The 21,226-nt window shown below is 43.4% G+C and overlaps 1 protein-coding gene across 1 annotated transcript in view; it reads left to right on the top strand.

Annotated features, from left to right (window-relative positions):
- The window catches only part of LOC144953361 (tripartite motif-containing protein 14-like), a 34,374-nt gene that overhangs the window by 5,902 nt on the left and 7,246 nt on the right, over nucleotides 1-21,226 (top strand). Inside the window, exons 2-4 of the mRNA XM_078883923.1 lie at nucleotides 4,007-4,229; nucleotides 16,811-16,906; nucleotides 20,387-20,620. Of these exons, the coding sequence (XP_078740049.1) occupies nucleotides 4,007-4,229; nucleotides 16,811-16,906; nucleotides 20,387-20,620 (553 nt within the window). The remainder of the gene's footprint in view (nucleotides 1-4,006; nucleotides 4,230-16,810; nucleotides 16,907-20,386; nucleotides 20,621-21,226) is intronic.

Below are 21,226 nucleotides of genomic sequence, written 5' to 3'. Positions count from 1 at the left end.
GGAGGTTTGCAGAGAACCTTGGCCTCGGAAAATACAATTTCATGAGAGCCCACCGAGTTGTAGCAATGATCGGCAACGGCCGAAGAATCAGTTCTGCCGTGTTTCAGATCTGACTTGTGCTCGCGGACACGTTCAGAAACATGACGTTTCGTTTCTCCAATGTAGCAATCACCACATATGCAACTCAATTTGTAGACTCCAGGATACTGTAAGTCAGGAACGACATCCTTCACAGATGGAATAAAATCACGGATTTTATGCACTGTACTGAATCGGACTTGGATCTTATGTTTGTTTAGAATTTTGGAGATCTTTTTGGTCACGCCTGCTATGTATGGCAACGTGATAGTTTTGGTCGGAGTTTCATGTGGCTGTTTCTGTATGGTGGGAGAAACAGCTTGGCGGATAGTGCGATCAGAGTATCCGTTCATCCTGAGGGCCCGATGTACATGTCTTAATTCACCGGCCAGGTGGTGTTGGTCAGAAATGCCATGGGCTCTGTGGTATAACGTTTTGATGAGAGAATTCTTTTGAGATGGGTGGTGGTGGGAATCCGGTTTCAAGTAGGAATCTGTGTGGGTGGCTTTCCTGTAGACAGAATGTCCCAAGGATCCGTCAGGCCTCCTCTCAAACAGAATATCCAAGAATGGTAGTTTACCGTCTTTCTCCACTTCCATGGTGAATCTGATGGATGGGTGTCTAGAATTGATGTGGTCCAAGAAGTGGTTCAATGCTGGGAGGCCATGTGGCCAGATGACGAAAGTGTCGTCCACATACCTCTTCCACAAGGAAGGACGCAGGGTGGATGTCTGGATGGCGTCTGATTCAAACTTTTCCATGAACATGTTGGCTATAACTGGTGACAAGGGGGAGCCCATAGGGGTACCCTCATTCTGTTTGTAGAAGGTGCCATTCCAGGTAAAATAAGTGTTGGTGAGGCAATGCCTAACCAGCGCAGGTACATCAGAATTCAATCCATGTTAGACTAAGTCCTCAATTATTGTTAGGGTGTCCGGTACTGGGACTTTGGTGAACAAAGATACTACATTAAAGCTGACGAGGATGTCATCAGGAGATAGTACCATGTCCTTAACCATAAAGACTAATTGGGTTGAGTTGAGTACTGCCGAAGAGGTCTTGCCTGTGAAGGGGAGCAGAGTATCTGATAGAAAACGGGCTAGTTTGTACGTAGGAGAGTTTATCGTCGACACGATGAGTCGTAGCGGGGTGCCTTCTTTATGGATTTTGGGAAGACCATAGAGTCTGGGAGGTCTAGCCGCCGATGGTTTTAGAGAGGGACGTTTGCTTGGTTCGATTAGGGAAGTCGAACTCGTGATGATACTGTTGGTTTTTGTCGTTAGGTTTTTAGTGGGATCCAAAATTAAAAACGATTAACCATGCAAAAAAGATTTAACTACACTTATTTGCCAATCTTATTTGACAGACAACCATCACAGTTTTACCATGTCTAGTGGTGGTCTCCCTGTTACAGGTTGAGTCACAACCCGCACCTCTCCATAACAAAGGCTCAGCCTTTGTTATGCAGTCTATTCTTAGTCTTAAGCCTCACCTTACCATATTAATAAAGTATGCGGCCCTTGCTCCACCACCTCCTCCAACCATTATATAAACGGAGTGGTGGCTTCTGCAATCTCTCATTTACTTGATACAGCTGTCGTGGCTGTGACGGTACCACCTGAAGACGGAAGCTTGTGTTGCCTCCGAAACGTCGTGATTTTTATTTTATTTTACTTTTTAATGTTTTTTACCTACGTGACTTTACCGAAAAAACCTAAGAATATTCTCCATAATACAGGTTTTTTGGGTTAGATCACGTAAATCTATAAATGTGGCATTAAACCCGACACCACCTGACACAGCCAATTTAGTAAGGTTTGTCACGTAGACAGAACATGCCATTTCTTTACTAGTACAGCACACAACATTTACAAGCTGAGTACTCAGATTGTAAATGTTGTGGTTTTGCTCTCCAACACCGGTGTGCTGTATTAGTAACACATTGGCATGTTCTTTTTAGTTGACAAAACATACTAATTGGCTGTGTCGGGTGGTGACGGGTTTAACGACATATTTATGCATTTACTCTATGAGTCTCTATGTATCTCTAAACATCTCTATGTATCCCTGTGAGTTTCTGTGTATTTCTATGAGTATCGAAATATCTTGATCTATACGAGTCTATACGTATATCTCCATATCTCTATGAGTATCTACAGTATGTATAAATGTGGCTCTGAATCTCTATGTATCTCTATGAGTCTGTTAGTTTATTAAGTTTGCTGAGCCAGTTGGCCAGGATTTGGCAAACCTATCCCACTTTTCATCCAGAAAACTGAAGAGCCGCACATACTGAGTGTTACCTTACATTAAAACTGACAATATTTCCGAATCAGAGTTAAAATTAAACAACATTATTTCCTAAGATATGTTAATTCAAAATGGTTATTTTCTCTCTTTCTGTATGACGCTCTGAAGCCCGATTTTGGGTCTGCTGCGCCTTATAAACACGTACATTGTAATAATAAAGAGTGATCAAGGTAAAGTAAGAAAACGGTTGCACCAAAGAAGAGAGACAACCAACTGATGCAGGCATTGATGGGAAGGAAACTGGCACTATTTGGACACAATATACATATTTAAAGTGTGGTGTTGTTGTTTGAGGAAAAATTAAAGGAACCGGAAAGAGTGAACGACCAAAACAGAGAATGGATTGACGACGACGTTATAAGAGATTGGTGCTAGAAAGATATGGCACTGCTTGAGTCATATTGGCACTACAAGACAGAGAAAAGTAGAAACTAATGACAATGTGCAGTGGACACCTACTATGGGGGCTATCAGCCCATGGATCATGATGATGATAAATAATTACAAAAGGCATCAATCAAGCTTCAGAGATAGTCATGTGACATTGTTCATGATTGTATAACACGTAAATTTACAGAGCAGGCATGCTGCTACCACATCTTAAGACGCTGCTGTGCAGAAACAGAGCGAGTACGCAACCCACAAGCTGCTGTATACCATAACCAAAGGTTTTATGGGTTAGATCGCATAAATATAAACGTGTCATTAAACCTGCCACCACCCGACACAGCCAATTAGTAAGGTTTGTCACGTAAACAAAACGTGCCAATTCGTTACTAGTTCAACACACCGGTGTGTTGGACATTAAACCCAAAACATTTACAACATACCATGCATGTATGTATGTTGAACCTCTTTCACACCGTGCATAGCCAACCTTGATAATGGGAAGTGACGGGGGAAGGACAACAAACTAAACTAAAAAAAGGTCCCGGTCTCTGGAGTTGTCACCTGGTTAAACAAAATATACAGTAAATGTGAAATTGTCGTTTGTCTCGCGAGTCCCTACTCACGTTTCGTGAGAGTACAATAATAAATGCAACTATTTTACATTTTACCAGATAAGGCCCACTGAGATAAAAAGCTGTTTTTCAGAAGTGACCTGTCTATAACAAATGAATGCTCGACCAACTGGCTTATCATCACGTGGAAATTCATAGCAGAAGTTAAATACTCTTAAGCGCGTGATTGTTGATTCTAAACATGGAGGGGGAAAAATGGAGGACCTCGAGAAAAATCCATGCAACCACCAAGGGGAGAGAGACGAAGGCTCCAAATATACAGAAGCAGCCGTTGTCAGGGTCTGGGATTGAACACACGACCTGTGCATACGAGGCGAGGTAGTTAACATCTCAGCACCGCGGTACCCCAGTGTTTCTTGTTATAAATGCGGAGGGAAGAATTGGACAACCCTGAGAATAATCCACAAGACCACAGGGAGAATGAACACGCACACTGTAAATGGATAGCAGGCAGCAGGGTCGGGATCGAACCCACGACCTCCTGTGCAACAGCCGAAGTAGTTAACATCTTGCCACCATGGCACACAAATGTGGACAAGTCAGCTATGGGTGACCTGGCTGCTATTCACGGTCGCTCAGACGGTTTGTGCCAATAGGTTCTCGAGTCTCGGCACGGAGGGGGAACGGCTGCGGAAGGAGCTCAACCCGAGCTTGGCACTAGCGAGGCTCCTGAATCTGGACCTCTGTGCTCAGCACGGCAAGCCACTCGCCATGTTCTGCCAGGAGCACGGGACGTCCGTGTGCGCCAACTGTGTCACGAGCGGTGCGCACCGGGGCCACGAGCTCACGTCAGCAGAGGAGGCCGATCGGCAGGCAAAGGTGAGGTGATATGAGCGCGGTGACCGCGTGGTGGGGGTGATGGAGGTGATGGTGGCAATGGTGGTGGTGTTGATGATGGTGGCAATGGTGATGGAGGCTCTAAGAAAAGCTGTCTCGGGTGTGGACCAATGAACTTCAAGGACAGTGCATATCTAGATTTGAAGCTTTCGTGACTGCAATGATTCATATTCTTAGGCTTTTTCGGTAAAGTCACGTAGGTAAAAACATTAAAAAGTAAAATAAAATAAAAATCACGACGTTTCGGAGGCAACACAATCTTCCGTCTTCAGGTGGTACCGTCACAGCCACGACAGCTGTATCAAGTAAATGAGAGATTCCAGGAGCTACCACTCCGTTTATATAATGGTTGGAGAAGGTGGTGGGGCAAGGGCCGCATACTTTTTATTAATATGGAAAGGTGAGGCATAAGACTAAGAATAGACTGCATAACAAAGGCTGAGCCTTTGTTATGGAGAGGTTCGGTTTGTGACTCAACCTGTGACAGGGAGACCACCACTAAACATGATAAAACTGTAATGGTTGTCTGTCAAATAAGATTGGCAAATAAGTGTAGTTAAATCTTTTTTGCATGGTTAATCACATCTTTCCAATGTTTACTCAGTTTGTAACCGTCATCATGGTTGACATTATGTCTGTGTTTGTATATTTGTATGGCTTCGTGTACAAACCTTTGATGGTAGCCAGGAGGTTTGCAGAGAACCTTGGTCTCGGGAAATACAATTTCATGAGAGCCCACCGAGTTGTAGCACGCCTGCTATGTATGCTATGTATAGCAGGCGTGACCAAAAAGATCTCCAAAATTCTAAACAAACATAAGATCCAAGTCCGATTCAGTACAGTGCATAAAATCCGTGATTTGATTCCATCTGTGAAGGATGTCGTTCCTGACTTACAGTATCCTGGAGTCTACAAATTGAGTTGCATTTGTGGTGATTGCTACATTGGAGAAACGAAACGTCATGTTTGTGATCGTGTCCGCGAGCACAAGTCAGATCTGAAACACGGCAGAACTGATTCTTCGGCCGTTGCCGATCATTGCTACAACTCGGTGGGCTCTCATGAAATTGTATTTTCCGAGACCAAGGTTCTCTGCAAACCTCCTGGTTACCATCAAAGGTTTGTACACGAAGCCATACAAATATACAAACACAGACATAATTTCAACCGTGATGACGGTTACAAACTGAGTAATCATTGGAAAGATGTGATTAACCATGCAAAAAAGATTTAACTACACTTATTTGCCAATCTTATTTGACAGAAAACCATTACAGTTTTACCATGTTTAGTGGTGGTCTCCCTGTCACAGGTTGAGTCACAAACCGCACCTCTCCATAACAAAGGCTCAGGCTCAGCCTTTGTTATGCAGTCTATTCTTAGTCTTAGGCCACACCTTACCATATTAATAAAAAGTATGCGGCCCTTGCCCTACCACATTCTCCAACCATTATATAAACGGAGTGGTAGCTCCTGCAATCTCTCATTTACTTGATACAGCTGTCGTGGCTGTGACGGTACCACCTGAAGACGGAAGCTTGTGTTGCCTCCGAAACGTCGTGATTTTTATTTTATCTTCTTAGGTTTTTTCGGTAAAGTCACGTAGGTAAAACATCAAAATGAATGAAAATAAAATAAAATAAAATAAAAAATCACGACGTTTCGGAGGCAACACAAGTCTCCGTCATCAGGTGGGACCGTCACAGCCATCAGGTGGGACCGTCACAGCCAGATTAGCTGCTAATCTGGCTGTGACGGTCCCACCTGATGGCTGTGACGGTCCCACCTGATGACGGAGACTTGTGTTGCCTCCGAAACGTCGTGATTTTTTATTTTATTTTATTTTATTTTCATTCATTTTGATGTTTTACCTACGTGACTTTACCGAAAAAACCTAAGAAGATGATTCCTTGCAGTCACGAAAGCTTCAAATCTAGAATTTTTATTTTATTTTACTTTTTAATGTTTTTACCTACGTGACTTTACCGAAAAAGCCTAAGAATACAGTGCATATCATTATCAGAGTTGTTTATTTTTGTTTGCATTTTGACTGCTTGTGTTGTGGTTATTGCAAACATGATGCCTTGTATAAAGGTGTCAGTTTTTGTACCAGTTTAAAGGGTAAAAACCTACTACTATATTTTGCCACTGGTAAAGGAGGTCTCATAGTGTAAATGCTTACCCCGAGCTCTCAATGTTCTGAAAGTGCGCTGTTTTTGAGTTGTACACCTTTTTGCGTCATTTGGTCCAACACCAATGGAGACTAGGCTCTAAGAAAAGCTGTCTTGGGTGTGGACCAATCAACTTCAAGGACAGTGCATATCATCATTATCAGAGTTGTTTCTTTTTGTTTGCATTTTGGCTGCTTGTGTTGTGGTTATTGCAAACATGATGCCTTGTATAAAGATGTCAGTTTTTGTACCAGTTTAAAGGATAAAAACCTACTACTAGATGGAGGTGAGATTGATGATAGTGGCGGTAGTGATGGTGTTGATGATAGTGATGGTCGTGATTGATGGTGGTGGTAGCGATGATGGTGGTGGTGATGTTGGTGACGGAAGGTTATGCTATGGTGAGCAGTGCCATGTGTAGAGGGCGAATTTAAATTTGCCATTCCCCTCATGGCGTTTTGTAGCCACCACAGTGTCCAACTTAGGCTCTGGACAGGGGCGAGGGGCTGGTAACCCCTTCACCTTCAATTACCACTAAACCACGAACAAAATATACAGCTAAGCTTGTGCCAGAGGCCCCAGGGGGCCAGTCATCTATGATGTCTCCTGGCCAAACTGCATTTGGCGGAGCCAGGAGATTGAATCCTTACCCTTGGGGTTCCTCCAGAAACAGCAACAAGCCACTGCAGCTGGCCACGTGGAATGTTCGAATGCTCACTGCGGAGGAGAGGCTGCCACTCTTCTGTCGGAAGTTCGACCGGTACTGCCTGTATCTCTGTGGTATTCAGAAGGTCCGGTGGACCGGCTCTGGCTCCTGCCACCATGAGGGGTAGACAGCCCTCTACTCGGGGCAGGATACTGCCAAACAACAGGGAGTGGCTCTACTTTTGAATAAAAGGATGAAGGGGGCGTGGGAGCATGGCAGTGAGGTTTGTGAAGCTGTAAGCCCCAGGCTACTTTGGGCTCGCCTTCCAATCAACCAGACGCGAGGAGTGGTGGTCATAGTTACTTATGCCCCCACTGAAGATGAATATCAGTGGAAGGATACAGGCAAAGCCGATGAGTCAGATGCCTTCTGTGACCTCCTGTCACAGGTGATAGCTAAAGTGGCCTCTTGGGATAGAGTCATTGTGTTGGGTGACTTTAATGCCCGAGTTGCAGCCCATGAGTTTGTAATTTCCAACACACTGTTCTAGCATTGGCACATCCACACAACATCATGTATGCACGCCAGGTCAAAGCAAGAACAGCTGGTGGACTATATAGTGACCTTGGTACCAGAACCACTGTGAAGCCTTCGATGGCTTTACCGGAGGAATTTCCATCTGGTACAGATACAATGGGAGGCTGATCGATGCCCGGGTGCGGTCAAGGGATGGTTGCCTATTGGTCAACCACGTTATGTATGCCGTTGATCTGGTGATTGCTGCTCACTCAGAGGAGGAGTTGGAGGCGCTGCTGCTGAACCTGGAGCATGCCACGAAGAGGTGGGGCCTTACCATCAGCCCCACCAAAACTAAGGATCTGGCTGGTTATTTTGTACAATAAGACACTCTACCCCCCAATTGGTTATGGGGCAGTTGTGGAGAGAATGGAGAGCTTCCCATACTTGGGCAGTGTGCTCATGACTGGCTCCGGTTTGATAGAAGAGGTCTCCGAATCAGTCGAGTGGCATTAACTTTTCATCGGCTGTGTAATGCTGTGTGGAAGCTCTCTGGTCTGTCGCTCCACATGAAGCTTGGGGTCTTCGCAGTTACTGCCATGCCCTCCCTTCTCTATGCTTGCGAAATTTGGACCCCCCTAATGAAACATCTTTGCCGGTTATGAACATTTTGGCTGGCCTGCCTACAATCTGTTCTGGGTATAACCAGGCTGTATTGTGTGAGGAGTTCACAATTCCTTGAAAAATCTGGACAAAGTCCCAATGGTGAGCTTCTCTGGCAGGCAAGGTTGCATTGGCTGGGTCATGTAGTCCACATACTCAGCCACCGCATGCCTAAACAGCTTTTGTTCGGCCGGCTAAACACAGGCTAGAGAAGAGATGGAGTGATGTGGTACAAGAGGATCTTGAGCTTAGTGGACATGCCGATGACTTGTACCACTGGTGTCAAGATCGGCCTCTGTGGAGGAGGCTCATGAAGGACACTACTGGGCATTTGGAGGCAGTCGCCCTCCATCAACAACGGAGGACAGAGTAGCGATGCTCACAACAACGAGTGGAATGCCGGGTGGCTAAAACATAGCAAGTTGGCACAGCAGGGGGCACAGGTGGTGCATTGGCCAGTCATCTCAGTCAGTCGACTCATGGCACCTGGGTCTGCCCTGTGACCTCCTGCTGGCAGGTGTTTGACACTTCACGTGGCCTTAACATGCACATAGCCTGGAACAAGCGCCGTGGTGAGGTCACTGCCACTTAGTGGCAAATAGTGGTTGTTGTTGGTGGTGGTGGTGGTGGTAGTTAAATATTGACGTGGTACCCACTGGCACATGCAAAACTAAAACAAAAACTCCACATTGAAAATGGATAAACTTGCCCAAATCGACAGCGATGATTGGAACATGCCTCACAACGTTTCAGGACTGTGGTGCATTTAGTAAACTATAATCTAACATAAAAACTACAATTATTTTTTATTTTATTTTACCAGGAAAGACTCCATAAGTTTATGTAGCTATTTTTCAGAAGCTACCTGGCCATCACAAATCGTAGCTGAAGCAAATTGCATATCATTTGGACATTTATAGTAGCAGCCAAACACTCTAAACATGTCATGTTTATTCTAAATGTGGAGAGAAAACTGGAGGACCTGGATAAAAATCCACACGACCGTGGGAACCGAAAGAGAGACGCGCAAACTGCACATATACAGCAAACGTAAGTGTTGTGATTAAACCCGCAACCTCCTGTATACCAGGCGAGGGAGATAACATCTCCTAGCCACCGTGAGTAGGCTGTGTGAATCCTGGTCTCCTCCCGCTCTACACTGAACTATTCAATGAGGGATTCGTCGATCGCTGATAACGCAAGATCTTCGGGAGAATGCCTTTGGAAATCAGTGGAGGGCTTCCTGTGGGTAAATCATCATCACGATCGAGTAGTAGGTGTCCACTGCACTTTACATCACATGTTGTTTTCACTTTCCTTTCTCTGTCTTGTAGCGCCAATATGGCTCAAGTTAGTGGCAGATCTTAGTGGTGTAGTATATAGTGTAGTGCATAGCACAGTGTATAATAGTGTAGTGTATAGTATAGTATATAGCAGTGTAGCATATAGTCGTGTTGTGTATTTTACGTAGTGTATATTAGTGTAGTGTACAGTCGTGTAGTTTATAATGTAGTGCTGTAGCCTTGCACTCTTTTGGTTTAAAATCGTAAAAAATATATATTTTCTCTTCTTCGGGGCTATCCATCGTATCCGATGATGACTTCCTCATCTGCCTCTATTTGTGGGATTTTGTGTGACTGTAATGTCCAATCCTCGTCCCACAGCGTCTGCTACAGACAGAGCAGGTGAAGTCGCTGATTAGAGGTGTAGGTATGGTTCTGGCTTCATGTCTCAAGACGCTTCCTTTTCCGTAGCTCACTTCAGTCCTCTTCGAGCTTCGACACACCTTGCTGGCAGAGCTGGCGCCAGACGGAGCGTTCTGCAGCAGTGTCCTCCAGCTGGGTATGGTTCAGGCTGCACTTTTTCATGTCCGTCTTCAGATGGTCCTTTGGCATCCTGATGACGGGACCGAGCCTGCGGAGTTGGTGTTGGACGATGGTAGCCTCCATAGTGATGCAGTTTATTTTGCTTCTCAGTATGGAGCACTCGGTCACACCAGGTTATCCCAAGGATACATTGAAGACACCTAATATGGAAGGCCTCAAGCATCCTGATGTGGCGACTGTACAAGGTCCACGTCTCACAGCTGTAGAGGAGTGTTGTGATGACCACCGCCGGGTAAGCAGATGTTTTAGTGTGTGTCGGCTGAGGTCCTTGTTCTGGAATACCCTTTTTCTGAGCCTGCCAAAAGAGGATGACGCCTGCTTTACTCGGTTTTGTATTTTCCTTTCAATGCTACAGTCGCCAGACAGAAAGCTGCCCAGGTACTTAAATGATTCCACTATTGTGAGTGGTTTCTCAAAGACAGTGGTGGTGTTCATAATCAACGATTTTTGGGTTTAGATCACGTTATTTATAAATGTGTCGTAACCCTCCACCACCCGACACGGCCAATCAGTAAAAAAGTGTCACGTTGACAAAAGACAAATTGTTCACTGCTTTAGCCCACCGGTGTGTTGAAGCGTGAAACCACAACATTTACAATTTGAGTTCGACATTTCGCTGGTAATTGCATCCAGCATCATCGGGCAATTCGCCAGAATGGTGAGGCCCTGCTGTGTCTCCCGTTCTTATATAGGGCAGCAGCAGCAGCGTGACGTCATCATTAACTCATTAATTCATCAGGTGCAAAGATTTGAGGGGGAGTTACTGTAATTATATACTAGAGTAGTAATCAGGCTATTGTTGCGATGCGAGTTGTAGATTAGTAATCATTTGGAATGTGTTTTACTGTGATTATGCTACATTAGTAATTAGTTAGTGTTTGTTTCCCTTATAATGAATTGTAATGTATCTTATTTAATAATACGCTTCCAGGCCGCACTAAGCTTGTAGCTGTCTGAGCGATTAAAGTTATTTCTGTTTCTCTCAATTTCAATGGATTCTCTAATTAGTCTTTGCCAATAGTAACTAGTTTTACACAACACTTCAACGTTGTCAAAATCATTTGAGTGTCCCTGTTGGCATGAATGTTCTGCTACTGCCGGCAGTTGTGTTTGCGATAGTTTAATATTTCTCTGGTGTTCTTTTAGTCTTACACTAACGTTACGCCCTGTCTGTCCAATATAGCATCTGCCACATACACAATTAATCCGATATACACCTTCTGTTGATAATTTAGGTAATTCGTCTTTAGTGCACGTTACTAGTTGTTGAATTTTGTGTACTGTACCAAATCTTACTATAATGTTTTGCTTTTGCAAAACACGGGCCAATTTGTCAGTTACTCCTGAGATAAATGGTATTTTTATTGTTTTAATAATCTGATCGCTTTCAGCAGTGTTGCTTTGCGATCGTGATTTGGCATTTAGTGCTCTGTTAATTTGAACATTATTGTAGCCATTCTGTCTTCGTGCTTCTTTAACATGTTTAATGAATAATATTGGTCGCGAAAGCCTACGTGTTAAATTGACAGTGGTGGTGGGTGAATGAGTTTGATTAGTATATGACACTTTTTTTGGGCAGCCAAACTTCAGTAAAACATCTTACAGAAACTCCCTGTTAACTGTTTCGAAGGCATTCGACAGATCAACACAATCCATGAAGAGGTCCTGGTGCTGCTCTCAACACTTCTCTTCGAGCTGCCATGCTGTGAAAATCATGTCTTACAGTACTCCTGTTTCGCCTGAAACCACACTGTGACTCAGGCAACAGCTCTTCTGTGACACTCCACCAGTCTGTGGAGCATTACTTTGGCAAGGACCTTGCTAGCAACAGCCAGTAGTGAAATGCCACGGCTGTTGCACAAATGGACGACTCACCCTTGCCTTTGTAGATGGTAATGATTTTTGTGTCCTGCCATTGCTGGGGGATGATTTTATGCTCCTGTAATAATACTCTTGGAGACGGCTTGTGGAATCGGTCATTTTATTTACTTATCTCAGTTCACAAGCACTCCCCATTGCTGGCAGGCAATGGGAAGTGGGCAGACATATCGCAAGAGACGCACCGCCACGTGGCACTCGGAGCCCCGCTCGCGCGTGGCCCCTCTCTCTCTCTTCGTTCCTCGTCTGAACACGTTTCCCTCGGCTCTTCCCTTATTTAATGCCTGGATCACGTGGTACGCTCCAGCCAATCCTTAATAGCCTGCGCTGAATGTTCCAGATTCCCCATCAACTCCCGGGACCACGTCCCTGACTTGTCTTCCCATTGGCTGAAGCAAAGACCAGCAGAACCAATCACCCTAGCTGACATCCCTCGATCACGCCAGGGCCATGCTCCCAGGCTCTCCCCCCATTGGCTGTAGAGCAGGACCGGCAGATCCGATCACCATGTGAGCCAGACATAGGCTCTCATTACACTCCCAAACTTGAGTGATGAAGAGGTGTAGTGCTCGGATGCAAAGGTAACCTCCTTGTTTGAAGATATCCGCAGTGATGCTGTCAGGACCTGGGGTCTTATTATTTTCAAAAACTTTCCTGCTGACTGAACCTCTGCGAAGGTCGGTAAGAGATCCAGGTCTTGAATAGTGGGGCAGTCAGGTAGTTAGTTCAGAACAGAGTGGTCTGCAGGGTAAAGTTGGTTGAGAAGGGCTTTGCGTGATCATTTTCTGGTCCGTTTAACACGTAGGCTTTCGCGACCAATGTTATTCATAATCAACGTTTTTGGGTTTAGATCGCGTTATTTATAAATGTGTCGTAACCCTCCACCACCCGACACGGCCAATCAGTAAAATGTGTCACGTTGACAAAAGACAAATAGTTCACTGCTTTAGCCCACCGGTGTGTTGAAGCCACAACATTTACAATTTGAGTACGACGTTTCGCTGGTAATTGCATCCAGCATCATCGGGCAATTCGCCAGAATGGTGAGGCTCTGCTGTTTCTCCCGTTCTTATAGAGAGCAGCAGCAGGGTGACGTCATCATTAACTCATTAACTCATCAGGTGCAAAGATTCAAGGGGGGAGTGATTGTAATTATATACTAGATTAGTAATCAGGCTATTGTTACGATGCGAGTTGTAGATTAGTAATCATTTGGAATGTGTTTTATTGTGATTATGCTACATTAGTAATCAGTTAATGTTTGTTTCCCCTTATAAGGAATTGTAATGTATCTTATTTAATAATGCGGCCTGGAAGCGTATTATTAAATAAGATACATTACAATTCCTTATAAGGGGAAACAAACATTAACTGATTACTAATGTAGCATAATCACAATAAAACACATTCCAAATGATTACTAATCTACAACTCGCATCGTAACAATAGCCTGATTACTAATCTAGTATATAATTACAATCACTCCCCCCTTGAATCTTTGCACCTGATGAGTTAATGAGTTAATGATGACGTCACCCTGCTGCTGCTCTCTATAAGAACGGGAGAAACAGCAGAGCCTCACCATTCTGGCGAATTGCCCGATGATGCTGGATGCAATTACCAGCGAAACGTCGTACTCAAATTGTAAATGTTGTGGCTTCAACACACCGGTGGGCTAAAGCAGTGAACTATTTGTCTTTTGTCAACGTGACACATTTTACTGATTGGCCGTGTCGGGTGGTGGAGGGTTACGACACATTTATAAATAACGCGATCTAAACCCAAAAACGTTGATTATGAATTTTCTGGTCCTTTATGAAGGTCAGGCCATCAACCGATTTAATGGGAGAGACAGAGCAGTTTCTTGGGCCATAGATAGTTTTCACTGCAACATAAAAGTTGTGAATATCATTTTTGTCGGTGTCGGATTGTATTTCGTTCATCTTCGATATCCAGCACTCGTTCTCCAGGGCACACATTGTTGGCTGCACCTCCCTCATTAATGCTCGCCATCACTGCCGAAATGTGTCTGATGTGGGGCTGTCGATTCTAGCACTGTGACCTTTGTCCTTATCTTTGAGTAAGGTACTTATTGGTGCAGAGTTTTCATCGAACCAATCCTAGTGCTTTCTGTGCTTGTGGCTGAGGGAGCTGGCTGCTGCCTCATCGAGCCTTGAGCTGATAGGGGACCATTTTCCATCAATGGAATCCTCTGCGCTTATGAGAGGCTCATCGTCTTCCAATTTGTCAGCCAGAGAGCGTTAAATGTCGTTCTGGACCACAGCATTTCCGAGCCGGGTACAGTCTAGTCGCTTCTTTCCTGACTTCTTGAGACAGGAGGGCGTACTCTCACCTGTAATTTGGTCGTGATAAGTTTGTGATGTGTCCAGCACTCAGCACCCTCTCATTGCACGGGTGAATAAGACCTATTTTATTTCAGAACGTCTCACAATGATGTAATCTATTAAGTGCCAATGTTTGGAAAGTGGGTGCATCCATGATGTATTATATTTGTCTTTTAGTTTAAATATGGTGTTCGTGATGGTCAAGCTATGTTCAGCACAAAGGGTCAATAACCTCATGCCATTTTGCAAAAGCTTGCCCAATTCCATGCCTACCAATAACTACACCACACATGGTTGTTCCTTCCCACTCTAGCATTGAAGTCACCCAGCAAAAAGATATCATTGCTGGGGATGCGACAGTGGGCCTCATCTAGTGCTGAGTAGAAGCTATCCTTAACCTCGCTCTCTGATTGTAAAGTCGGTGCATAGCCACTTATAAGTGTGGCATAATGCTTTTTTGATAGCGAGATGCATATCGTAATGAGTCTCTTACTCATGCCAATCAGACTCTCTGTGAGACTGGGTATTAGGCTGTTTTTTTATTGAAAACCCCACACCATGTAGATGTTGTCCTCCTTGGAGGTATCCCTTCCAGACGAAGGTTTAACCCTGGCCATCCTCGTTCAGGGAGCCTTCATCCAGGAGTCTGGTTTGGCTAACAATATCAATGTTTTATCGCTTTAGTTCTGCTGCAACTACGGCAGTTTTTCGATGGGGTCTCTCAGTTTCCCAGTCAGCATCCAATGGGGTTCTTACATTCCACGTTGCCAGTTTAAGGGATATTATTTTCTTATTGTTTTTTCGACCACAGACTGAAACAACCCTATAGCTCTAGATTTGAAGCTTTCGTGACTGCAATGATTCATATTCTCAGTTTTTTTCGGTAAAGTCACGTAGGTAAAACATTCAACTTGCTTATAAGGGATTACATTTTGAATCATTGCTTCACTTGATGCAGCTAATCTGGCTGTGACGGTCCCACCTGATGACGGAGACTTGTGTTGCCTCCGAAACGTCGTGAATTTTATTTTTATTTTTGTTTTGTTTTATTTTACTTTCATTACTTTTAATGTTTTACCTACGTGACTTTACCGAAAAAACCTGAGAATATGAACCCTATAGCTGCGGTTACCTATCCATGTAAGTTTGAGTTTGCAATGTTTAGGCCACCTTTTCAAGGCCCCTCCCCATTTGGGGTGATCAGTGTGGATCCTGAATAGGACTACTCAGTCACACAGGGGTCTACCGAGAGCAGCTGCAACTCAATCCCAGCTGCTACTGACCAAATGCCCTGTGGCGCTGGCGTGCAGGGGTCTGACTAGGAGCTTCAGGATATCTTCGTACCTGCTCCCGTCACCACACCACTCAACGCCGCCAGACTTTTGCCCAGTTTTTCCAGATGCGCGATTCACAGAGGCAGAAGTGATTGCCTGCGCAAAGAGTATATTTAGAGTGCGTTTGAGGGTAAGTCCCAACAGCACTTCTTCACTGCAATATGGTGGAATCCAGTGCAAAGTGAGAACCCAGGACGACTGGCACTCTTCCACAGTTGCAGGAGGCTGCCGGAGCTCCAGTCTATCGGAGGACCACCTTTCGCACGCCACCAGCACGTTGCTTTAATCTCAGGGTGTGCTCCCCTAGCTTTTGTCTTCCCAGACTTATTCACAAGGCAGCGGGAACACAGCTATAGACACAAAGACAGATACGACATTTTTTTATAATAATGTTAATAAATACATAGATTTGATTAAATAAAGTAGTGGTAGTTGCATGCATCTGCTTAATTTGTGTTCAACGATTTTGCTTCTAAAATCATCTGGCATGTCTCACACCCCCAGAAAGGGCATCTTGCACCCCCAGGGGGTGCGTGCACCCCAGGTTTAAATCCACTGGTGTAGTGTATAGCGTAGTGTATAGTGTAGCTTATAGTCGTGTCATGAATAGTAGTGTAGTGTATCATTACGATCCATGAGGCAAGATAGCCCGGAGTAGGTGCCCACTGCACTTTTCTTCACTTGTTGTTTCCACTTTCTCCTCTCTTGAAGTGCTAATATGGCTCAAGTTAGTGGCTACATCTTTCTTGCACCAATCCCTTTATGACGCGTTCTTCAAGCCATCGTTTTCTGTGTTTGGTCTTCCTCTCTTTCTGGTTCCTTACATTTTTTCCGAACAACAACCCTTTTACTAATAGGGGTTTTCCCCTTTTTTTCTGGCAACAAAACTGATACCTTTTGCAAGGAATCATGCTTACATTAACCACAATACTTGCAGTCAAATGCAAACAAAAAAAACAATACTTTGATAATTTATGCATTGTCTTTGAACTGGTTGGTCCACACCAGAGACAGCTGTCCCATGATGAAACAACTCTTTTCATTTAATGGGTAAATATCGCGCATGATTGAAATCGTTTTGCTAAAGGCTTTTTTGTTTGGTTTGTTTTCTTTTTTTTAAACAGGAATCCCTTTCGTGTTCACTCCAAAAACTTATGACATATAATGGGAAAGTTGCCGCAAGATTGAATATACTGAAGAACACGGAAGCCAATGTAGAGGTGAGACCCAATAACACAAAAACACGAATTCCCATGAAATTAAGATGACTGATGATGATACAAATACTCGACTTTATTAACCTTCCAGGCAATAATAATAGAGGAGGTATTTACGATGTTCAAACAGCAAATAGACACTGATTATATAATTCACTGTGTAACAATTTTCTTTTTCCTGGGTAGTAAGTAAGCAAAGTTTGTGGGGAATAATAGCCATTTTCTATACTTTTGAGGCATAAGCAATTAGAAAATAACACTTTGGTTCTTTCGGTAAAGTCACGTATAAATATAAAATAATAAATGAAATAATAGCATACGACGTTTCAATCGCAACACAAGCAATCATCATCAGGTATAAATGAAATAGCAACAAAAATCTAACCAGAAAACTATAGACAGACATATAAGCAGACATATATCACCAAGATACATAGAGAGAGAGCAACACATCGGCACACAGAGAGAAAAAGTCTCTGTGACGAGGCCTTAAATAGAAAGAGGGGGCGGGGGCGGAGAGAGGGAGGGGGTTAGAGAAAAAATTAGCATGTCAATGGGTAGGACGACGGGTGGTAAAGTAAGCAAGTTTGAAAATTAGGAGAACGGGAGAGAGACACATTAAATTAAAAAACCTAGCAAAATATCGAAATGTAATGTAATGCAACACATAGAGTCGGTCAACACACAATTAACGCATAGCCTGGTCGATTACGTATTTCAAAGATTGCTAAGTTAGAATTTAAGTGTGAAAATTACAAACAGAGAAAAAATACAAAACACGAGGAACGGAGACACACAGACAGAGCAGAACATAAGAACGACAAAAAACGAGTGGAGACAGAAAAAGTACACTAAATACACAGGCAGAGAGAGAAAACAAAAAACCCAGAGAGAGAAAAAGGTCAAATTAAAAATTCCCCGTAGAAGTGGTTCAATCTTAATTTTGGAGCTTTCGTGACTGCAGGAATTACTCTTTGGTTCTTTCGGGGAAGTTTTAAGTTGACCTTTTTCTCTCTTTGAGTTTTTTGTTTTCTCTCTCTGCTTGTGTATTTAGTGTACTTTTTCTGTTTTCACTCGTTTTTTGTCATTCTTATGTTCTGCTCTGTCTGTGTGTCTCCGTTCCTCGTGTTTTGTGTTTTTTCTCTGTTTGTAATTTTCACACTTAAATTCTAACTTAGCAATCTTTGAAATACGTAATCGACCAGGCTATGCGTTAATTATGTGTTGACCGACTCTATGTGTTGCATTACATTACATTTCGATATTTTGCTAGGTTTTTAAATTTAATGTGTCTCTCTCCCGTTCTCCTAATTTTCAAACTTGCTTACTTTACCACCCGTCATCCTACCCATTGACATGCTAATTTTTTCTCTAACCCCCTCCTCTCCGCCCCCGCCCCCTCTTTCTATTTAAGGCTTCGTCACAGAGACTTTCTCTCTCTGTGTGCCGATGTGTTGCTCTCTCTCTCTCTATGTATCTTGGTGATATCTGTCTGCTTATATGTCTGTCTATAGTTTTCTGGTTAGATTTTTGTTGCTATTTCATTTATACCTGATGATGATTGCTTGTGTTGCAATCGAAACGTCGTATGCTATTATTTAATTTATTATTTTATCTTTATACGTGACTTTACCGAAAGAACCAAAGAGTAATTCCTGCAGTCACGAAAGCTCCAAAATTAAGATAGAAAATAACACTTACTACCCAGGAACAAAAATCGTGATACATCGTGGATTATCACGACAAGGCATGATCAAGTCTGCACCAACCACAACATCACACTTGTGGTAAAACATAAAAACAAACGTGCTTTGATAGTAACATTTGCACTAGCTTTGAAACAGAAAAAAAGTCAGTTATATTGGACAAAAAGGGTACCACAGATGTAGCTGCTCAACCCGGGCTATTGATACTTTGATATTTGCATTGTCATCGTGCTGTTCGCCTTTTGGCGTTATACTCTGGTATAACACCGGCACTCCTTATTTACCAGTATCACTGATTGTCGTACACCACTATCAGGATGATCACCTTGATACATCTGATGGTTATCTTGAAACATCTTGATACTGGTTGCAAGCCAATCAGTTCCAAGGAGAATGCCTACATTATAATCAATGCAGTTTTGTTTGCATGTTTTACCACAAGCATGGTATTTGGTTAATGCAGACCTGATGAGGCCTTGAAGTGATAGTCGGTGTCCATTTTGGTTTTTGGGTGCCCTCGTGGCTTGGAGATGTTATCTCCCACGCCTCGTATGCAGTAGGTTGTGGGTTTGATTCCGACCCTGACGATGCCTGTTGCTGTATATTTTGAGTTTGATTGTCTCTCTCTCTCCCCGTGGTTGTTGTGCGGATTTGTCTCCAGGTCCTCCATTTTTTCCGTACACATTTAGAATCAATGTCACGCATTTAGATTATTTGACTGCTGATTTAAATTTCCACCTGATAATAAGCCATTTGGTTGAGCTATCAAAAATATGTTTGAACATCTAACACCTTTCGTATTCTTGTCAGAAACAGTAAAGCCTATTCTTGCGTAATTTTGTCTTTCCTCCACGAATTCCTTTGTTTAGATCAACACCTCACATGCTCATTTTCGTGCTGCCTTTTGATTCAGAACATTAATACCGATTCCACTTAATGTCGATATCAAACCGGCCACCACCCGACATAGCCAATTATTATGAAGTTTACACTATGAGATCTCTTTTACCAGTGGCAAAATATAGTAGTAGGTTTTTACCATTTTAAACTGATTCAAAACTGATACCTTTATTCAAGGCATCATGTTTGCAATGACCACAACACAAGTAGTCAAAAAAGCAAACAAAAAGAAGCAACTCTGATAATGATAATAATATGCACTGTCCTTGAAGTTGATTGGTCCACACCTGAGACGGCTTTCTTTAGAGCCTAGTCCCCATTGCCACTGGTAAAAGAGATCTCATAGTGTAAATGCTTACCCCGAGCTCTCAATACTCTGATATTGCACTGTGCTTGAGTTGTACGCCTTCTGGTGTCATCTGGTCCAACACCAATGGAGACGAGGCTCTAAAGAAATCCGTCTCAGGTGTGGACCAATCAACTTCAAGGACAGTGCATATTATTATCATTATCAGAGTTGCTTCTTTTTGTTTGCTTTTTTGACTACTTGTGTTGTGGTCATTGCAAACATGATGCCTTGAATAAAGGTGTCAGTTTTGTACCAGTTTAAAAGGGAAAAAACCTACTACTATAATTATTATGATGGTATGTCATGCCAATAAATCGTGCCAATTCATTACTTGTTGGAGAGTAAAATCCCCCACAACATTTGCAATGCCCCTTTTCCTCTGCCAAAACACACTCTCATCCATGTGGCGAACTTTGGACGAATGACAGCTCGCAACTCACGTGGATCATGCTTATCCATGCAGCGGTGGTACTTGTAGCTACAACTATAATATTTTCACGCGAAAATTATATATTCGTCCCATTTCAGGGAACGTCGACAGCTTTTGACAAATCCATAGACGACGCTTTTAACGCTGCAATTAAGTTCCTCGAGGAAGAAAGGGCCACGCTCAAGCAGTTGGCGCATGCAGAGCAGAGTAAACTATTGGGCCTAATCCGTGGCCAGATGGCGCCCCGGGAGATGATGGTCGCTGAGATGGTTGCTGTCACCAAAGAGGCGCAGGCGGCTTTGCAGGAAACTAATCACGTGCGGGCTATCCAGGTACGTGGAGAACAGAGGGCACCAGTAGTGTGGAAATCGTCAATAGCACCTTCTGATACTGCTGCTGCATTGGCTTCCGGTTGCTGAACGAATAGAGTGTTATAAGGTCGCACTCATGATACACACAAAGTGCCTGCCACGAATGAACCACGCAATACTTTTAGTGATCTCGTCACGGAGCTGGATACCACCATCACGCAAACTCCTGTCATCCTTGCAGCAGCAGTGGCAGCGCCGGCTATTGGCTCAGCCGTCGAACAAAAACGGTCACCACTTCATTGCGTGGCATTTTTAAACACGCTACTTCTGCGGCCATCTGGAATACTCTTCCTTCTGATATTCAGAAGCCACTGAGGGCTACGATGCACCTTTACATCATCTAGATTGACGAACTAATTTATTTAGTTTAACACGTATGCTTTCTTTTTGTTTAAGGAGAAACCCTATTTTCGACTTAAAATCATTGTTTGTATTTCAGTTTTTAAAGTAAAGTTTTAGACTCGCAAACCAACTGACCTGGAATAGCTTAAACATGGTATTGTTAATCATGAGTCATCATGCATGCCTACAGCTGTGTTTTAAAATATATTTTTTCTGAACGATGGG

Source organism: Lampetra fluviatilis, chromosome 75 (genome assembly GCF_964198595.1).
Source record: "Lampetra fluviatilis chromosome 75, kcLamFluv1.1, whole genome shotgun sequence".
Taxonomy (NCBI): domain Eukaryota; kingdom Metazoa; phylum Chordata; class Hyperoartia; order Petromyzontiformes; family Petromyzontidae; genus Lampetra; species Lampetra fluviatilis.
Note: the sequence above shows the minus strand (reverse complement) of the source record. Positions and strands in the feature narration are given on the sequence as shown.